The sequence below is a fragment of the Coptis chinensis genome, chromosome 2 (genome assembly GCF_015680905.1).
Source record: "Coptis chinensis isolate HL-2020 chromosome 2, ASM1568090v1, whole genome shotgun sequence".
In the NCBI taxonomy this organism is placed as follows: Eukaryota; Viridiplantae; Streptophyta; class Magnoliopsida; order Ranunculales; family Ranunculaceae; genus Coptis; species Coptis chinensis.
Genome location: NC_141457.1, coordinates 9,908,142 through 9,929,050, shown reverse-complemented (window position 1 = coordinate 9,929,050; position 20,909 = coordinate 9,908,142). Strand labels below are relative to the sequence as shown.

Genomic DNA, 20,909 nt, shown 5'->3' with positions numbered 1-20,909 from the left:
AACTTGCAAAGATACAAACACATCATACAAAACTCTGACAGCCCACTTTGAACTGGGCCTTTAACAATTTCTGTAGATTTTCGAACTGGGCATAAGGATTTAAGCTAGCCTTTTTAAAGAGCGGGACAATTCCTTTTGAAAAGCCTAGCCAAGAAGACCGCCAAGTCCATCAAAGTTGAAGCAACCAAAAACTAAGCTAGGGCCTAACATATAAGAAAATTGAAAAATGAGAAAATTGAAGATATCAAAAGACCATCCATCTTTAGTACGACCAATCACAATTTTGTACTGGACCATCCATCTATGAAGCAACCACAGGTTTTGTCTGGACCATCCATCTTTCTAACATATAAGAAAATTGAAAAATCTAAACTTCAGTCACTGACCAATCACAGCAGTAATAACTAATTGAACTAAACAAAGCGGCTTCTTAGTACAACATCTCTAAAGGAGTAGTCTTGAGCACCATTTAGTATGACCAATCACTAACTTTGCTTTTAGCCTTTCCATGCCAAGCACCTTTATCCAACCACTAAAAACAATATAGTTACCCCAACAAAACTAAGCACCTTTATCCCCAATTCATCATCATTCCTACCGCCAACCTGAGAAAATAGCAATAAGAATAATAACAATACCAATAATAACAAAAATAATAATAACGATAACAAAATCCATGTATAACATCATCATAAACACACTAAAAAGCTACATTAAATATGGACCGTGGTGGATTTGGTAACTTACACTTCCTCAAGCTATTTAAGCTTGGATATCGAAAAGGAATATCTCCATAGAGCAAATTCGGATAAATCCACGATTACCCCCACATATAGGGATCCCAAGTAATAGAAGACGTTAGGCAAATGTAATGAATACAAAATTCTAATTTTCCTTTTTTGTTGCGAATTTAAAATTTTCAAACCACCCAGGGTGTTGAAGGATTACAGATTTCTTAGATCACCACAGTTGCCTATTTCATCAGGAATTTGCCCAGTCAAGTGATTCCCCTTCAAATCACTGCACACCAAAAAACAACAATAATCAAACTTTACACTTTGCTACAACTTTAAAATGATACAAGGTTAGGGGTTACATACATGGAATGTAAGTTCCTCAGATCACCAATGGAAGGAGAAATTTCGCCACCCAAATTCAAATTTGACTGATTCCTACACCGGAGAAAAAATAACCAACATTCTTCTTACACCAAGGGACAAAAAAAGACCTAGAGCGAAACAAGTACGAAGTTAATAAGAATGGATAAAACAAATCTTACGGTGAAACAACAAGAGAAGATGTGGTTATCACCAAAAACACCACGCCATGAGCAGTGATATCCATTGTGCACATCATCCCGATCCGTAGGGCGTTTACTACATTACTAAATGAAGCTTTTATAGACATCGAGACTTCCCCCGCACCAACAACAAAACTTGATCAAACACCAACATAGAAAGTGAACTACCACAAAAAAACCATTCATGGGTAGAAAAAAAAACAAAAATTGCCATATTTAGAAAAGGGTTGTAGTCTTCAACACACAGTGTGTTTATGATGATGAATTGGATCGTCCATGAAATTTGGATTTTTGGGTTTTGGGTTTTGAATTTTGGGTTTGATTTTGGTGGTTTTGATTTTGTTGATGATTTTTGTTTTTTATGAATTTTCAAAACCCTCGTGATCGTAGTTTGTTGTTTGATGGGAGGAAATTTGGAAACCCAAACCCTTCATTATTTTGTGAGGTAAAATATCGTATTTTGTGAAACAAATTCCGAAATATCACATTTTCATCTTGATCTGATCAGTTATGATCCAACGGCTTGAATTCTGCTGTTTGGATGCTGTTTTGAATTCTGCTGTCTACCTAGCCTGCCCCATATATATATCTTATCTCACACTTCTCTTCAACCGTCCGATCTCACTTCAAGATCTGATGATCTAACACTCCAAATTTCAACCACCAAAGTGGGGGTAAAAATGTCTTTTCCTTCTCTTCTTCTCAAAAACAAAAGAAAAAAAAAACAGATCTACAAAAAAAAGAAGAGAGGGATCGATCTCATAAAATATCTCGTGGGATTGAAGGGTTCGGCAGTTTCTACAACAGGTCTTACACAGGGGATGGGAATCTGAGGGAACCTTCTTTTTCCAATTTTAACGAGCATGAGAAAGATCAGTTTTTGTTCTTAGATGCAGGTTCAACTAATCAGAATGAAAAGACACTATTGAATCACGAGTTTGGCAATTCAGACCTTTACATGCACACCCAAGTCCAAGGCAAATGGGATAGTTCCAACAAAACAACCAACCTTGCTTTGTTTTTGGAGCATCGTTACATCTCAATTACACTAGCAGCAAGCCAGAGAAGGGGCAGGTATCATTTGGCAATTCAACTACTAGTTGCATCAATTCAAATTTAAACTTCTTTTGACTGTCTTTGTGGATAGAATTGATAGATATGTAATTACTATAGTGCACTTTTAGTTATGGTGCTTGCCTATTGGAACGTTTTAATTGACACTTGGATTGTCATTATATATACTATAAAAACTTGAATTTTTACGTAAGGTTAGTCTCTAAGACTGTACAACGGTTACGACCTGTACCACTTCTTACCAAAATATGAGAATGGTTTTAAAGTTTCCATTTCCCCACTTTCAGTTTTTTGGTTCTCCTAAAGCTTAAACATGTGATACAAGAAAATATTGTGTTAGATGGCCATGGAAACTTCTTTCATCTGTTGATTCGTCTGAGGTAGTCCTTCAGGGTTAGGCGTTTCTTAAATCGCGTCTTTTCACAAGGACTCGTGTCTTGGCTGTTGAATCCTTTGTTAGTTGTTGTAGTTATTTTGGGCCGATTGAAATTAAAAAAAAAAAACACACATGTATTGACTGTCATTTTGTGATCCATATGTTGAAACTCATCATTGCTTGAAAGCTTAACTTAGTTCGCAGAAATATTGCAATGATCTTGCAGGTATCCATTGTATGCCAAGGCTGCTCTTTGTCAAGGTTGTTACAAAGCTCTTCGTCTTACTGAATCTCTAGAGAAAAAAGGATCTGAGCTTTTGGATGCCATACCCAAACCCTTTCTGTCCCTTCACCTACGCTTTGAACCTGACATGGTAGCTTATAGTCAATGTGAGTACCAGAGCCTCTCTGCTGCTTCCAGAAAAGCCATTAGCTCTGCACAATGGGATCGAAAACCCTGGACTGGAGAGATGGCTCATATTTGGAGGAGTCGTGGGAAGTGTCCCCTGACCCCAAATAAGACATCTTTCATCCTTAAAGCACTTGTCATTCCAACGAACACAACTATTTATTTGGCTGCTGGTGATGGTCTCATGGAAGTTGACGGGTTAACATCTGTATACACTAATGTTTATACTAAATCTTCCCTCCTCAGTGGTCAGGATTTCACGAGCATGCATGGGAACACAAAAGTTGCACTGGATTATTACGTATCTGTCAATAGCGACTCGTATGTAGCTACATATTTTGGAAACAAGGACAAGATGGTGTCTGCAATGAGGACTTTTAAAGGATTATTTAAAACTCTTTTCTCGAGTAGAAGGGCTTTTGCAGAGTTAATATCTCAGGGTTATGTAAGAGTGAATTTGTCAGAAGCCTTATGGAAGGTTCATAGAGACGATTTTATTCTGGGCAGAGGATCTGCTTTACCTGATTGTTTTTGTGAGTGGAAGTTGTAAATTTTGGATGTCTGTGACTGTAATAACAATTTCATTTGTTTCCTTAGCGTCAATTACTTAACCCTTGTTAGTATTTAGTATTAGGTGCAACCACAAAACTGTAGGTTGTGTTTGGTCTGTAACAACTTCTTCGAACTAAAACAATTAGTTGCCTTGCCCACTTTCATTTCATTTTCAAGCAACTTGTGTCATTTGAAGTCCATTTGTTTCCTTTCCATTGCTTTTCAGAAGGAATTTTGCCTCCCATCGGTTCTGCAATTCAAAAGGATGTACCAAACAAGGACAGCAATATAATCTTCGAAAGAATCATATCACACAACCAAAACTACAAAATAACCAAAACGTATATCCAAACATTTGAATGTTTAGGTGGTTTAAGCCCAAATTACAAACTTAACGTGGGACAATTGTTGATTAGGATTGGATTAGATGATGTATTGGTAAGTTCAAATAGGAAAACCAAAATGTTCAAATATATTTGAAGCTGGGATGGCATTGATCGGATTGCAGTAAATTTTATATTTATTGGGACTGTTGAAGATGGAGCCATGTTGAAGCATCGGAGAAATGATAACGTTTTCCTTTTGTTCCTCAGTTAATAGATGCATCAATATATGTTGACAGTTAAAACTATTCTTAAGTTATGGAAACACCACCATATTACAGGAAAGTCAAGAAAATTACATAGTAAACAGATCGTTGTACATTTATTAGAAGAAAAAAAATGTAAAATGACCAGGAAGATCATGGGGCTCGGACAAACTTGCAACCCCGTGCCTAACCTTCATATACGTGAATCTCAAAAAAGTTTAAAAGAGAATATCATTCAGACAGAAGATCACTTCCCAGGCAAACTAAGTGAATTCGAATGCATTAGGGAATCAAATCCCCTTTTGAGTGGTGAGAAAGATGAGACAGATTGTTTATTCAGAAGAAGAGGATCATCCATTCAACATTCATAAGCAATATAGCGCTTCATCTTATTTTGTCAATTGTAAAGCTGTAAATTGAAGATCTGGTTAAAGAACTGATTTTTTTTTGTAGATTTGGTTTTTTTTTTTTTTTGTATTTGAGAAGATGAGACGTCTGAGAGCAGGTGGTGTGCGGGTTGACCATGCATTTTCTGTATTTCTGCTGCAGTGGTGGTCTTGCTAAACTTACAATCACCCTTTTCAAATAGAACTCAGGCCAGATCTGGTTTTTTTCTTTTGTTTTTGAGAAGATGAGAAGGAAAAGACATTTTTACCCCGACTTTGTTAGTTGAAATTTGGAGTGTTAGATCATCAGATCTAAGAGTTGCAGTATAGATATACTGCCACTCTTATCTCACACTTTTCTTCAACCGTCCGATCTCAGGATGAGATGATCAGATCTAATTCTGATAAAAACGCTAAATTTCGAAATGTCGGAAACCAAAAAACGAAAAAATGTGAAATTTTTTATTATCTCTCATGGTCTTTTTCTTCTCCACTCCAGAAGCTCAGACGGTTTCAAGACTGGAAATCAACTGAATTTTATGTTTCTTGTACAAGACTGGAAGAAGTAATGAATCGAAATCAACTTGTTCAACTCTCACTACCACCGAACTAGTTTCTTCTTTTTAAAATTATTTAGATCTAATATGAAAATCAACTTGTTCAATTATATTTAAATCTCTGTTTGTTCTGTTTTTAAATCTCCAATTGAAAATCAACTTGTTCAATTATTTGAGAAAAAGAGCTTAAAGAATTTTGAAGGTTTTAGCTCGTGGCTGTTTTTTCAGAAACTCATATTCGAAAAGTTGCATCTGGTGAAGCATGAGATTTTCTCTCTATGCCTAACATGTTAAAAAAAAGTGTGACTTTCATTATGATTTCGTTTTTGTTCTTTTGTCCATGACAGATTTCAGCTGTAACATGAAAAAAGGAAACCAAATTAAATGTTGATACTTACACTTGTTCGTTCTTGTTGGTTGAAGATTCCATGGAGCAAATTCTTGATGTTTGTTCAAGAAACTAACCCAGGGGAAAAAGAAGAAAAATGTGGGCTGTAATAAACCGGATCTCTTGTTAAAAAAGAATTTTCGGGTGATATTCCAAACTTAAACTTGATGGGAACTGCATGACAAAATGAGAGGGGTGATCTTGACGTTAGTCTGAGACTGGATTTCTGTTTTGCATTTCCCTTACAGGACCACGGTACAATTTCATAGCAATCAGCGGAAAACTCTTTTAACATCTTTTGGCTTCCGACCTCTTCATGATCAATTCCAGAAAGCATTTCAGCATTGTCCAGTCTAAGACATCTAAACTTGTCTTACAACAACTTGTCAGGGCCAATTCCATCAGGCAACTAGCTCCAAACCTTTAAAGATGCATCCATTTATGAAGGCAACCCTGAACTCTGTGAACCTCCAATTGAGAAAAAATGCCGAGGAGACGAGCCATCTCAAACTCCAGCTCATGTCGTTAGCAAGGACAATGATGAAGGTGATGATCTCGAAATGAGTTGGTTTTATATTGGCATGGCATCAGGATATTTTGTGGGGACTTTGGGATTTTTCAGTGTCTTGCGGTTCAAAAAAAGCTGGAGGTATTCAGGTGGGCGTAGATACCATCCATCTCCAATCACTCTATTTGGTGGCAATGATGATATGTCATGGCAAGGTGAAATTTCATGGACCTTTGAACCGATGGGGTGGCGAGATGGTCGTAATGATCTGGGTGCAGTGCTTAGTCCATGGGCGGCTTCGTTCGGCTAATGATTACTATCTCTCTCATTATGTTAATCCTTCTTCTGAAACCTTTTTTTTGGTGGTGCGACTTCTGGTGGAAGAATTGAGCTTCAAAGCTTTGTCGCTAGTCATAAAAAGTCTCCAAGACTGACAGCCACATTGTATAAAATTCAAGCCAAAATTGTATAAAACTCTGCCAGCCAAAATTCAAGCCACATTGTATAAAACTCTGGCAGCCAATTCATTGAACCAATCCAACCTCTGAGAATGGTTTCTCCAAGAGTAGAAATAAGAAGTGGAAAGAACTATAGAAAGGTTTGAAATATAATTTCCATAGTATCACAAAGTGACCAACATAACAAGACGTGCAAAGAACTTTTGGGTGAGACTGTGATACGCAGTCCCCAAGCTTCCTCAGAAATATGGAGGCCAATAACTATACAAAAAATACGACCTTAAATTAAACAGATTTTACAAAAGAATTCTTGAATTCTTCTATTGCCAACAGCCCAGCACTACCAAAAATCAAGTTACAGTAACATAGACATAAGACGTCCTACTTTGAACATTTAATCTTCTTTGAGGCATTTACAACAATTTGGCCCTTCTGGGAGTGTTAACTTTAACAGCTTTTGAAGTCAAGGAGTAGCATCAGGTGAGCTTAATTAGCCTCATCGACGTCTTTCTGGGAGTGAGTTAACTTTAACAGCTTCTGAAGTTGAAGAGTAGCATCGGGTGAGCTAGCCTCATTGACTGAGAGGACCATGGGAAGGGCAAAAAGAACCGCATTCACATCTTCCTCAAATTTGAAGGCAATATAAGTCGTTGAAGACACGAAAATAAGTTACGCGCACCAAGTAAATACCTACCACTTTTAAGAAATATAAAAGTAGAGCTGCTCCGATACGCCTTGACCAAGTAATATATGTTCTCTTGCTTTCGAGTCTGAAAGAAAAATTAGTTTATTCCGCTTAAGCTAGAGGCAGAGAGAGGAAAGGGCATTTAACCCATGTGATTCCAAGGGAAGCCTGCATGGATACTAAACTAAAGGCGAATCTCGGGGTGGAACCAACAAATTGAGTCTAGGTCACTGACCAAGATTGCCGCCGGTACCAGATCACAATTGTGTTGGCAGATCTGCAGGCAAAGCACCTGTAATCATGAAGACACAAACTGACGCCCTTATATCATTACTGTTTTAATATTGATGCTAAACAAAATCTGTTCTTACTGTTTTAATTCTTGAAACAACTGTCTCCCTTATAACTGTGGACCTCGAGACCAAGTTAATGACAAAGAGACCTCCTTCAGAAAGAGATTTCTTCACAGACATGAGAAAAGACTCTTCCACAAAGTCTGGATGGGACATGACAATCCTGAGCTGCAAAGGAAGGAACACACCAATACCATTATAGCTTCCTATTTCTTGATAATCAGATAGTAAAGTTTACATCACAGATATAAAAACTGTGGTCACCTTGCATCAGAAGAGTCGACGTCAATAATTAAAATGTCAATTTTTGTGCTTTCCTTGCCTTCTAAAAGGGAAGTGTTGGATATCAAATTTTCACTTTCATGCTTGGTAACAGCCCCACTATAATATGTCGTACTATTGGCCAACCCTTGTACAAATTTAATACCATCAACAACATGAACCTACAATAAAATGAAGCAGAACAATTACTGATCAAAAAGTTCCAAATAGTATTCATACGCAACATTATAACAGGTCATAATAATACAATAAAAACAGAATACATAACCATCAAAAAAATTGAGCAATATGATAACCAAGTAATCCAAATTTTGTAAGTGAACAAGTGATTGTTATAAATATAAAGTTTAGTTGGAAAATTATAATTTAGAGAGGTGTTTTAATTTAAAAGGCTTGGAAATTCAAGAGAGAGAGAGAAAAAAAAATAGATCGAGAGAGAAACCGTACCTATTTGAATCCTTCTTCGTCAGCACTTGAAACGGGGGTTGAATTTCTGTAGATGGTTCATTTGTAGATTCGAAATTTTTTTGGAGTGGAGAAGAAAAAGACCATGAGAGATAATAAAAAATTTCGCATTTTTTCGTTTTTTGTTTTCCGACATTTCGAAATTTCGCGTTTTTATTATAATTAGATCTGATCATCTCATTCTGAGATCGGACGGTTCAATAGAAGTGTAAGATAAGAGTGGCACAATAAGAGTGTCACTCTAGCCTAACCGATATACCGATATATAAGAAATCATTGAGCAAAAATAGTGAGAAAGTCAAGTAACGTGGTATACAAAGTGAAGAAATTTTCCAAAAAGGTTAAGTACAAAATGGTCTTTAGTTTATTCTCAGAAATTTTTGAATCATTTTTACCCTTTCTTGTCAACCTATCCTAAGCCCCGTCTTAATACCCAGACTTATCACAAAAGTATGATATGAAGTATAGAATAGGCAAAAGAATGCTAAAGTGAATGACCTGACGCTTCACATGTGATTGACATTTTTTCCATGAGACTAATTTGTTTTTGAAATTTCATAAGTCCGTCTTTATGGCTAAGTATGTGGGATGTTCTATTATTTAACTCATTTCTCTGCATACAGAGGTAAAATTGAAAACTTATCTAAAAGAGAGACTTTCTTGTGAGTGTATGAATGGTGAGGATTGAAGTTGATATATTCTTTGGAAAAGTAAGTTAGGAATTCCGTTACTTGGATAAGAGAATGTATTAGTTTGGCTAAACACACACGCTTTAGTTTGGAGTAGTAATAAATCATTTCTATCTTTGGAAGTAGTAATGCATCTTGGTGATAATGATGGAAACTGTGATAATTAATGATTTTTGAACTTGTTTATCAGTTGGCCAAAGATTTTATCTCTGAAAAAATTATTTCACCATTTGTCATGCTATGTTAATGTTTGTGGGTACCGTTTCTGAAAACCCTCACGAGACTAAACTCGTCCACTAGCTAGGGATAACCTAGAGGTTTAAAGGCTTGTTGCACATGTTAAGTGTAATTGTGATTCCTACGAAAGTGAAAGTGAGTTAGGATTTTTTTTTTTTATATTTTTGTTATTAGTTTAGATTTAGTTTTGTTCGAGGACTAGCAAAATGTAAATTTGGGGGTATTTGATAAGCGCATAAATGTTATATATTTACGCTCAATTTTATATTAGTTAGTTCGATTTAGTTAACATATTTTTGATGATTTTAGTAGAATTGGATTTGAGTTGATTAAAAGTGCTGAAACTATTGAAATTCAAAATGTTAGTGCGTGAGTTCGTGGTTAGGTTGCTTGCCATTGGTTATTCAGTTCTGGAGATCGAGGTGCCTGGTGATGGTTTGTTTGCGTGCATTAGATTTGGCCTTGTGTCGCTAATGAGAATTTAAAACCAATGGAGTCGTTATTGATCTGGACTTAATTGGTACCTTAAATTAGCACCTGATCATAACAGACAAACAAGGCTATAGTTTTGAATAGGCACATAAAGACGAAACTTAAGTTGGCAGCTTACATTCCGCATGAGCCAAGGGGGTTGACTTAATGAGATTGTTTAAATTATGGGCCGAAATTAGTTATGCCCATGAGTTTAAGTAGTCACATGACCGGCAAGGGGTGGACCAAGAATTAAATACCGAACCATGTGCACATAACTAATATCAAAGCCGGTACCCATTAACTAATTGCCACACCATTTTCTGTCCATCCGAAAAGCACCATAGCAACCCTTAGTTTCCTTATTTTGTCTCTCACTCACGAATAGGAACAAAAACCCATCCCTCAAATTTATGCGATCTAACCCCGAACCAATCGAGCACTACACATCCTACCATTTTTCTGTACATCCACTTTCACTTGATCAACACTATCTATTCTCGATTGCACTAAAACCCAACAGGAAACGACAGTCCTCATTCCAATCAAATTGATCGAAACCGACTAACTGGTCACCGAATTACACAGTTCTAATTATAATCAAATACTATCCACTACCCCTAACCAAATCTCTATATATACCAGTAAAAACCAAAAGGAGGGGAATCTTTGGAGAGCACAAATTGGAGCTGAGAGCAGCAGACGAAGTGGAGAAGAAGATATCAAAGCGGGATTACGGTTTTGTCGATGATTTATTCTTCTTATATTTTCGTGTTGCAAATTATCATGTCTACCTAAATTCCAAACTAGGGCTTAGATGAAGCCCTAGACTTGCGTAGGTTTTCTATGTTTAATTGGGTTATTGTTCTCTGACTTAAGTTTTACAGTAAATAATTAATTGAATTTTCTAATTTTTGTAGAAATTCTATCATTGATTATATCTTGCATGTTTAATCTATGTCTAGACTAATCAATTGTTGGGTTAAGTTTCTGTTAATATCAAGGCATCGGTTCTAAAATATATTTAAACCTGTGAGAAGTTGTGTTGTAAAAAGACAATTTTTGCTAGGGGCTTATATCTATTTGCTGAAATTCAATTAATACGATTTGTTATAATTGTTTAAGAATTACACGTTCACATCTTCGAGAAGCAAATGTTGCCTTTCCCTCATGCTATTCGTAATAAAAAGAGAACTTTAAAAATTAATTAAAAGAAGATAATCTACAACGGTCTAGGGTGGATTCGAAAGCCTTAGTGTTTTCTTCAGTGATAGTTAATCCATATTTTTATTGCTTTCGTAGTTAATAGTTTAATTGCATTGCTTAGTCAATAGTTAGATTAAATCATACACAAAAAAAACCTAGTAAAATTAGTTAAGTATAATTTTAATACTCGTTTGTCCGAAGTAGCAATCCTTGTGGGATCGACCCGTTAGCCGCAACTATTTTCAACGATAGCTTTGCGCTTGCGGTTTAGCTAGGGTTAGATAAGTCTATTTAATTAGACTGACTAAATTCCTATTAGTTTGCATTATAATGAATGCAAAATTTTCTATTATATGTTTTGTGATGTTATTTTTTGTATAATTTAATTTTCCACTGTAATTTGTTTTGGTTTGGTATATTATAAAATTGGAAATTACATTATAGTGTTGAAATTTTTTTTTATAAATTTATAAATTTAATTGGAATATGTCGTAATTACTGTGTTTTTTGAAATCCTTAACAATGACTAAATGTCTAAATCCCAAAGTGGATGGTGCATTAAATCTATCTAACTTTATTTGTTTAGGCCCATATAGACATATAGTGCATACAATACAATTTTATTTGTTGTCCGCTTAGTTTTGGGTGTACACTGTTACTTATTTTATGATTAGTTGACTTTTATTTTTCCTTTTTTGTCCCAGTCACATGTGAGGTTAACAAATGTAGAAAGTAAATGTTCAGGCAACTCAATTCATTTTTTACTTCGTTATTTCATTGTCTTTTTATAGAAAGAAACTTTGTTATGTTAACTTCACCTAAGATTAGTGTGGAAACTATTATTTGTGGCGTAAGAGTTTTAGGAAAGTCGTTTTCGGTAGAAACTATTGTTTTTAGCAATTTAGTTTTTTTGTCTCCTATTTTTTTTCGTAATTAGCTTTAGTGTTTAGGAAAAGTTGGAGAATCTGTGAAACTCTAGATGAGATTGTTTCCTTTTTTATATCATATTTTTTCGTAATTAGTAATAGAGTTTATAAAAAATTGGAGTCTATGTGAGTGCTCCAATTGTCTGATTTTTCCATATTAGTCTCCTACTTTTTCGTAATTAGCCAAAGAGTTTTACAAATATTGGAGACTCTGTGAATGCTCAAAAAATAGAGTCAAGAGGTACGTACAACTGTAATCTACTATCTATATACTAAAGCAGAGACCTTTAAAAGAATATTTTCTCTCTCCTATGTGGCATTCTAATATGAGAGCTAGTTTTTTCTCTATCGTATGTGACACTTTAGTATGAAAGATAATATTTTCTAATAGCCTATAATCCCACGTACATTGAACCTCTTTAGACAGTTTGAGTGTATTTCTAATTCTTGTATTTAGAAAGTTTGAGTGTATTTCCAATTTTTATATATTTGATCAAATAAAAAAAAAAATTGCTAAAAAAATAGGTGATGTGTAGAAAGTAATTTCCTATTACGAATCAAACACTTTTAGTGTCCCAATTATTATATATTTGATCAAATAAAAAAAATTGCAAAAAAATAGGTGATTTATAAAAACTAATTCCCTATTACAAATTATACAATTTTAGTGTCTATGATAAAACACCGACTTATTTCAAATATATCCTTAACATGGCTTCAAAACATAGTTAAAAGCAATTATACAAAAAATAACATCACAAAATATATAATAGAAAATAAAAAAAAATAAATAACGGCAAAACAATAATGACAAATATTTTAAAATATATATAATATTGATTGAAACTAATGTAAAAAAAAAACAATTAATGGGGAACTGAAAATTGGATGCAAATGCATCGAACTAACCACAACGTAACTAATATTTAACGGGAAATCGGAAACTGGATGCAGATGCAAATACAAGCATTAAACTAATCTTAAAAAGTAAATAATAGAAAATCGGAATATAGATAGAACCGCATTAAACTAACCTCAAAGAATAATTAACGGAAAATTAAAACTTGGATACAAATATATTAAACTAACATCAAAATATAATTGTCGGAAAATCGAAAATTGGATGCAAATGCATTGAGCTAACCCTCAAAGATTAAATTAACAGAGAATCAGAAACTAGATGCAACTGCATTGAACTAACTTAAAAAAAAAATTAATTATAAATTGGAAACATAATGCAAATGCATGGAACTAATCTTAAAAAATAATTAACGGGAAATCGAAAACCGAATGCAACTGCACTGAACTAATCTAAAAAAATAAACTGGATGTAAAACCTCCAGAAATAATTAACGGAAAATCGGAAACTAAATGTAAACTCATTGAACTAACCTCAAACAATAATTAACAGGAAATCGAAAACTAGATGAAAATGCAACTTTATTAAATAATAAATGAGAAATAGAAAAATGGATGCAAATGCATTAAACTAATCTTACAAAATAATTAACGGGAAATCAGAAACTAAATGCAAATGCATTGAACTGACCTCAAATAATATAACAATTAACAACAAAAAATTGGGAATTGGATGCAAATGTATTGAACTAATCGAAAAGAATAATTAACGATAAATCAGAAACTAGATGCAACTGCATTGAACTGATCTCAACAAATAAATAACGGAAATTGAAAATTGGATGCAACTGCATTGAACTAACCTCAAAATATAAATATGAGAAAATCGAAATTTGAATGCAAATACATTGAACTAACCTCAAAACATAGTTGGGCTATATGTTGTGGGAATGTCTCGATAAGTATAGTTTTGCATTTAAAATGGTATTTATCTTATCTCTTTCCGTATGATTGTGAACTCCTTGCTATTCAAGTAGTTTCAATATATATGAACTTCGCCTTATTAGGTAATCTCACAAAACTTCAATCAAACTTCTATTATTAAACAACAAAATCAAGTTGAAGGATTTTATCAAAGGTGAGTTTTTTTTTTAATGGAGAGTGAGGTTTTCATGTTATAAGAAATTTGGTTGAGTAATTAATATAATATTAATATATAATAGTTATGCATATTTGCAAATATTTTTCAGAATAATTAATATAACAACACCCGTTCGTAGATAATCTTTGAAGATTCCATGTAGTGAGTCATGCATAATTTAAATAATAATTAACGAGAAATCGAGAACTACATAATCTTCGATGATCCCATGCACATAGTAAATTAAGCATAATTTACTTTTTATATCATGTTTGCAAGGACACTACATATGAATCAGTAGAAGTTGGTATTATACACCACATTAAATAATTATAAGGAAATTGGAAACTGGATTCAAATATATAACTAAGCTCAAAGAGTAATTAATGAAAAATTAGAAACTTTATGCAAATTGCATTAAACTAACGACAAAGAGTAACTAACGGGAAATTAAAAATTGGATGCAAATCCTTGAAAAATATCTAATGGAAAATCAGAAACGATATGCAAATACATCAAAGAAATCTCAAATAATAATTAATGGGAAACCGAAAACTGGATGCAAATGCATTGAACTTAACTCAAAAAATAATTAACAGAAAATCAAAAATCGAATGCAACTGCATTGAACTAACCTCATAGAATAATTGGTGGGAAATCGAAACTAAATACAAATGCATTGAAATAACCTCAAAGAATAGTTAACGGGAAATCAGAAACCGAATATAATTGTATCGAACTAACCTAAAAGTATAAATAATAAAAAACTAGATGCAGATGTATTGAACTAACCTTAAAAAGTTATTAATGGAAAATCGGAAACTAGATCCAAATGCAATAAACTAATCTCATAGACTAATTAACGAAACATTAAAAAATGGATGAAACTGTACTGAACTAACCTAAATGAATAATTAACGGAAAATTATAAATTTGATATAACTGCATTGAACTAACCTCAAAAAATAATTAACGGGAAATCGAAAACTTGATGCAAATGCATTGAACTAACCTCAAAGAACAATTAACATAAAATTGAAAATTGGATGCAACTGCATTGAACTAACCTTAAAGAATAATTAACGGAAAACTAAAAATTGGATGCAACTGCATTAAACTAAAATCAGAGATTAACTAACGGGAAATCCAAAATTGGATGCAAATGCATTGAAATAACCTAAAAAAATAGTTAACTAGAAATCGAAAGTTGGATGTAACTGCATCGCACTAACCTCAAAGCATAAATGTTCAATTTTTTAGCCTCCTCACATGAGTAATTATGAGTAATTAAGAACCCAAAACAAGAGTGAGTTTATAAAAACAGACTCTTACATATATGCAAATTGTATAGAAATTATAAACTATCGAACTAACCTAGAAAAACAATTAACGGGAAATCAAAAACTGGATGCAGATGTATTGAACTAACCTTAAAGAGTAATTAACGGGAGATTGGAACCTGGATGCAAATGTAATGAACTAATCTCAAACACTAATTAACGAAACATCGAAAACTAGATGCAACTATACTGAATTAACCTTTTAATGAATAACTAATGGGAAATCATAAAGTGGATGCAATTGAATTGAACTAACCTCAAATGATATTTAGAAAAAATCGAAAACTTGATGAAACTGCATTGAACTAACCTCAAAAAATAATTAATGAGAAATTGGAAACTAGATGCAACGTAATATATTAAACTAACCTCAAAGAATAATTAATGAAAAATCAGGAACTCGATGCAAATACATTGAACTAATAACCCTAAAACATATTTGTATTATATATAGGGGGAATAAATATTTTGACAAATATAGTTTTGCATTTCAAGTAGTATTTATTATAATTCTTTTATTGTGATTGGGAATGCCTTGCTATTCAAATAGCTTCAATATTATCTTTGCCACATTGGGCATTCTCACAAAACTTCAATCAAACTTCTATTATTAAACCTAACAATAAAAAGAAGTCGATGAGTTTTATCAAGGTTTGATGCTTCATTTTTATAGAGAGTGGTGCAAGAAATTTAAATGAGTAATTAATATAATTTTCATATCTCATAGCTATGCATAGTTGCTAATATTTTTTAGAATAATTTAATATAACAACACCCATTCGTAGGACATGTTCATGTGATAAATCTTTTCAAGTGGGAGTAGTGTATTCTTTGAGGATATGGAAACAATCAATATGTGTTAGTGATTTATACACATTAGTATGTAAGCCCGAGCAGTGATGATTTACCGCTAAATCACCATAAATCTAATAAAACTATTATACAAGCTAGATTGAGTTTAAGATAATTTCATTTGAAAATTACGGATTAATATTCTAAACCACAAAGTGAAGAGACTATCTCAATTTGATCCCTTAGTTTCCAAGTACTTATGCACCATAATCATTTTGCTTTCATTAACGTATTTTGGTTTATTTTCAATAAAAATATATTTCGATTCGAAAATTCTTCGCTAAATCACCATAAATCTAATAAAACTATTGTACAAGCTAGATCGAGTTGAAGATAATTTTATTTGAAAATTACGGCGGCAAATTTTTGAATCATAATATATTTTTATTGAAAATAAACCGAAATACATTAACGACCAGCGATTATGGTGCATAAGTACTTGGAAACTAAGGGATCAAATTGAGATAGCTTATTCACTTTTGTGTGAGACATTTTGTAAAGCCTTTTCAGCACACAAAATATTTAATAGATCCCGGGCGTATGCCCGGGTCCAAAATCTAGTATATATCAAAATAAGCAATATAAACTTAAGAGACTTAAGTTTAGTAACCAATGTGGGACTAAAACCCCCTATATTAGAGAGTAGTAGAGACATAATGTCATGGGTTCAAATTTTGTTATGTTAACTTCACCTAAGATTAGTGTGGAAACTATTATTTATGGCGTAAGAGTTTTAGGAAAATCATTTTCGTGGAAACTATTGTACTTTAGCAATTTAGTTTTTTTGTCTCCTATTTTTTTTCGTAATTAGCTATAGTGTCACACCCCGAATTTCGACAGAATTCGGAAAAACATTATTTGTCCCCGACTCTTCGATTTCCGAGGTGTGACGCACTCTCCACTCCCAAAACCCATAAACAGTTTTAAAATATGCGGATAATTAAAACCAATAAAAATTTTAACTTAAACAAGCGGTCATCTTCATTACCAAAACAATTGACAAATGAAAATGCAAATAACCTTATCTCAACTGAAAATCTATATCACCTCGAGGAAAACAAAACTTATCCCGAGATGCAATGCTAATAAAACCACAAGCAGCAAAGAACAATCTTCTTCATCACTAAACACTGTCAAAACTTATCAACTATGTTCATTGAATGAACACCCCGATAAACAAACATGCAAATCGGTCAAGATTATAAACAATAATCTAGGCGGTAGTTCCTCCAATTTGAAGCCTTAACTTCCCACTAACCACACAACAAACTATAACGCATCATAAATAAGGCATTTAGTTCCTCCACGAAGTTTTAGGTTATAACTAAACTACTAACCTACCAAACATATACAATCATCTATCTAAAGATATATTATTTACCAACATATTACCATAATTATATTAGTTTAGACTTTCTTTGTGTGTCCCTAAAATCACGTCGTATCTATGTCTTACCTAGTTTCCCTGGCTACCACAATCGCTACCCAACGCCGAACATGTACATCCACATGCCTCCCTTACATAATGAGCCACTCCCGCGTAACTACCTGGCGGGATGTCGCGACACCGTAAATCCTCATCACGGAAGCCAAATCTATGTAAGCACTGCCACTATTCGGCATAAAATATTGCGCATCATCGTTCTATTTTGCGAACGGAATAATCAAGCCACTATTAAATTTCGCCCGGGGAGGGCCATTCAGCTTTACTGAAATGCCAGAAGGGCCGGCCGAAGGCCATTCAACTTAACTGAAACGCCAGAAGGGCCAATCACATGAGTTGTGGTAGTCAGGTTCTAGGATTTTTGTTATGTAATTTATTCAGGTGTCATACATTAATGACTCATAAACATTCCACTATATCACGTGCAGGTCAATTGCCTTATTGCACTAAGCCACAAAATATAGAAATATCTCAATTATATCTCATAACCAATTTCATACTTTCACGTGCCAATATATTATTGCACTACACCACACTCCCGTGGGCAAATATTCACCAATACTATATTAACATCTCACATATAAAATAATGGAGTGTATATACATTTCTCCAAGATATATTGCATTAATATAAATATCCCAGCATATTATATCATGTCACAATGCTTCAACGTATCACATACATTTTTATTATAACGTATTAGGAATATAATGTCTCCTAACATCTCAATATCGTCACGTGTCAAAAATACACAACATCAATGTCAAATCTTTCTTCGATAATGACAACCAAATATATACAAGCTTCCACAGCATTTTATTACTACATTTGTCCATATAATATACAACATAAAGCGTAAAGACAATTAGGCAAATTCACGGTCCACAATCAAAGCCCAATATATATATATGCTTTACACACTACTCACGTCAAATCTAAATTAGATAATGACCAACCCAGTTATACAATATCCGACAATATTTTATTACTATATATATCCATATATTCAAATATGTGAAAAACTGGAAAAGTCAACATTCGCAGTCAACGGTCAAAGTCAACGGTCAACAGTCAAAGTCAACGATCAACGGTCAAAGGTCAACACATCATGGTCAAGGTCAAACTCAACATGTCATGGTCAAAGTCAACCGTCATGGTCGAAGGTCAAAGTCAAACTGTCCTGGTCAAAGTCAAACTGTCGTTTCCGTGTTCGACAGGTTCATGGTCATAACCATGGTTCATGGCTAAGGACAAAGGTGTATGGCTCATGGGCTCATGGCCAAGGTCATGGTTCGGACCCAACTGGCCAAGCCCAAACCTTAGAACCCGAAAGTTTAAACATTTAAAGACCCAATTAGATCTATTTTACTTCCTATGGACTGGCCCCAAGCAATATTAGAAACTGGCCCAAAACAGTTAAGTGGTTCGGTCCAAAAATTGAACTGAAACCGGCCCAAAAACTTTACTTAAACAGGTCCACAAAACTTAATGAAATCGGGCCAAACAAAACAATCTAATAGGAAAAGGCCCAACCAAAACCAAAATAGAATCGGGCCCAACAACAAAGGAAATTAGACCGCCCAAAAACCGAAACCGACCGGTGCCCAAGCCCAAGCCGCCTCTGATTCGCTTCTTCTCCGATTCTCTTCCACCACCACCAGCTAAAACCGGCCACCACCAAAACCGATCGTCCTCCCCTTTCAACACATCGGTTTAACTCAAATTGAAAAACCCAACACCTTTAACAAAAGCAAAAACCGAAAATCATAAAAAAATCAAAACTCTTCCTAAATCTAGATCTGAAATCGCGACCTCCATTAACGCTTGTTACAGGCTTCCAACCGCCACCATTTTCAGCCCTCACACACACTCAAACACCACTAACCAACCCCACAACACATCACCACAAAACACACCAACCAATTTAAACCAAAAACAGCCCAACCACCGGTTCGTCCACCGCCATTAACGCCTCCAACCAAGCTTTGGCAGCATCGACCACCACTCCTAAACACTCAATCAAACAACCACCACCAAAGATTCCTCAAACCAACAAAACCAAACAAACAAAATTTCGAAAGTTCCAACCACGCGGTATGCGGTAATGCGTGCGGCCATTGGCGCTATTGGGAGCTTCAGCGCCCAACCACCGTTCTCCAACCCCAACAAACAACAATAATACAACATCAAAATCCAACTAAAGTAAAACAACAAAAAAACAAAACATGGGGTTTTCGCTGCCACCATTGATGCTCTCAGCCGAAGCTTCGGACGGTTTACCCAAATATCCAACCCAATGATCTAACGGTATAACATAATAATAGCGGTTCAAACAAAAATACGCATTTGTTGGACTAGCGGCCGCCGCCATTGGCGACTTCCGAAGTTCCAGCCGGTTCCGGCGGATTACTCTAATAACTCAAAACAAATACATATATATAACTAGTTTAATAGTAGCGAGACATGACGAAAAAGAATGAACGATAACACGGTTTTACGTATTCGGTGAAATAGCAAAATAGCTACTCACCTGTATGAACAGTTCCTACAAATTTCTCCGAGTCCGAGCCGTCGTGCTCCACCCTCCAGAAATCCAGCTTTCATCTCTGCCTCCATTTTCATTATTCTATTATACTCTGAACCCTATTTTCTAGAAAAATGTGTTTATATACTTGGGTCGAAACCCAAGCCCAACCACGAACTTCGGACCCAAAACCGGCCCACGATATCCGAGTCCAATCCGGCCAATTTTTAAAATAAATAATTTAATTAATTAATAAATAGAAAAATACATTATTAAAAAAATAAGGGCATTCTGACTATACACATCTCAAAAGAATCTCGTCCCGAGATTCGGAAGTAAAGCTATACGAACAAAAACGTTGGTTATTAACTTAGAACATACCCAAGAATGTACGTTGATTAAACTTAAGCAAGATAACATTAGTATTAATTATTTTAATTAATTCCAAAATATATATGTCCTCATGCCATTACAAAACCTATTACAGTTTAACTGTTTATATTAAAACACATTATTATTGTCATTTAAACGCAAGATAAATACATCATTTCTCATGAGCATGCAGTTTCTTAACACGTAGCAAACTCTACGAAAAATAATATTCTACTTAAACTAATAAATCATATGGGGTAAGTTCATCCATGCATAAAACATTATGGAGTCTTTCATTATCATGCATAAAAGAAAAATTAGTGTCCTAACACACTTAAAACAAAAAGGTCTCTCATGTCATTGATACTACAATAAAACTTTATATTTACTTTAGTCATGCTCTCAGAAATATTAAATTTAAAACAACCCTTGAATCCTAATTCATGATTGCAACTAGATCAAATATA

The 20,909-nt window shown here is 34.3% G+C and overlaps 1 protein-coding gene across 1 annotated transcript; it reads left to right on the top strand.

The window, feature by feature from the left end:
• Positions 1-2,045: 2,045 nt before the first annotated feature.
• On the top strand, positions 2,046-3,904 carry LOC147514792 (O-fucosyltransferase 13-like). Its single transcript, XM_086594411.1, has 2 exons — positions 2,046-2,374; positions 2,977-3,904. Exons 1-2 carry the CDS (start codon positions 2,259-2,261, stop codon positions 3,707-3,709), a joined length of 849 nt encoding a protein of 282 aa, XP_086450537.1. The 5' UTR covers positions 2,046-2,258; the 3' UTR covers positions 3,710-3,904.
• Positions 3,905-20,909: the final 17,005 nt, after the last annotated feature.

Excerpts from the sequence above, each read along its gene's own strand:
- LOC147514792 (XM_086594411.1), top strand. The coding sequence starts at position 2,259 with ATGCACACCCAAGTCCAAGGCAAATGGGATAGTTCCAACAAAACAACC. Across the intron at positions 2,375-2,976 it reads GCAAGCCAGAGAAGGGGCAG|GTATCCATTGTATGCCAAGG; the intron begins GTATCATTTGGC and ends ATGATCTTGCAG.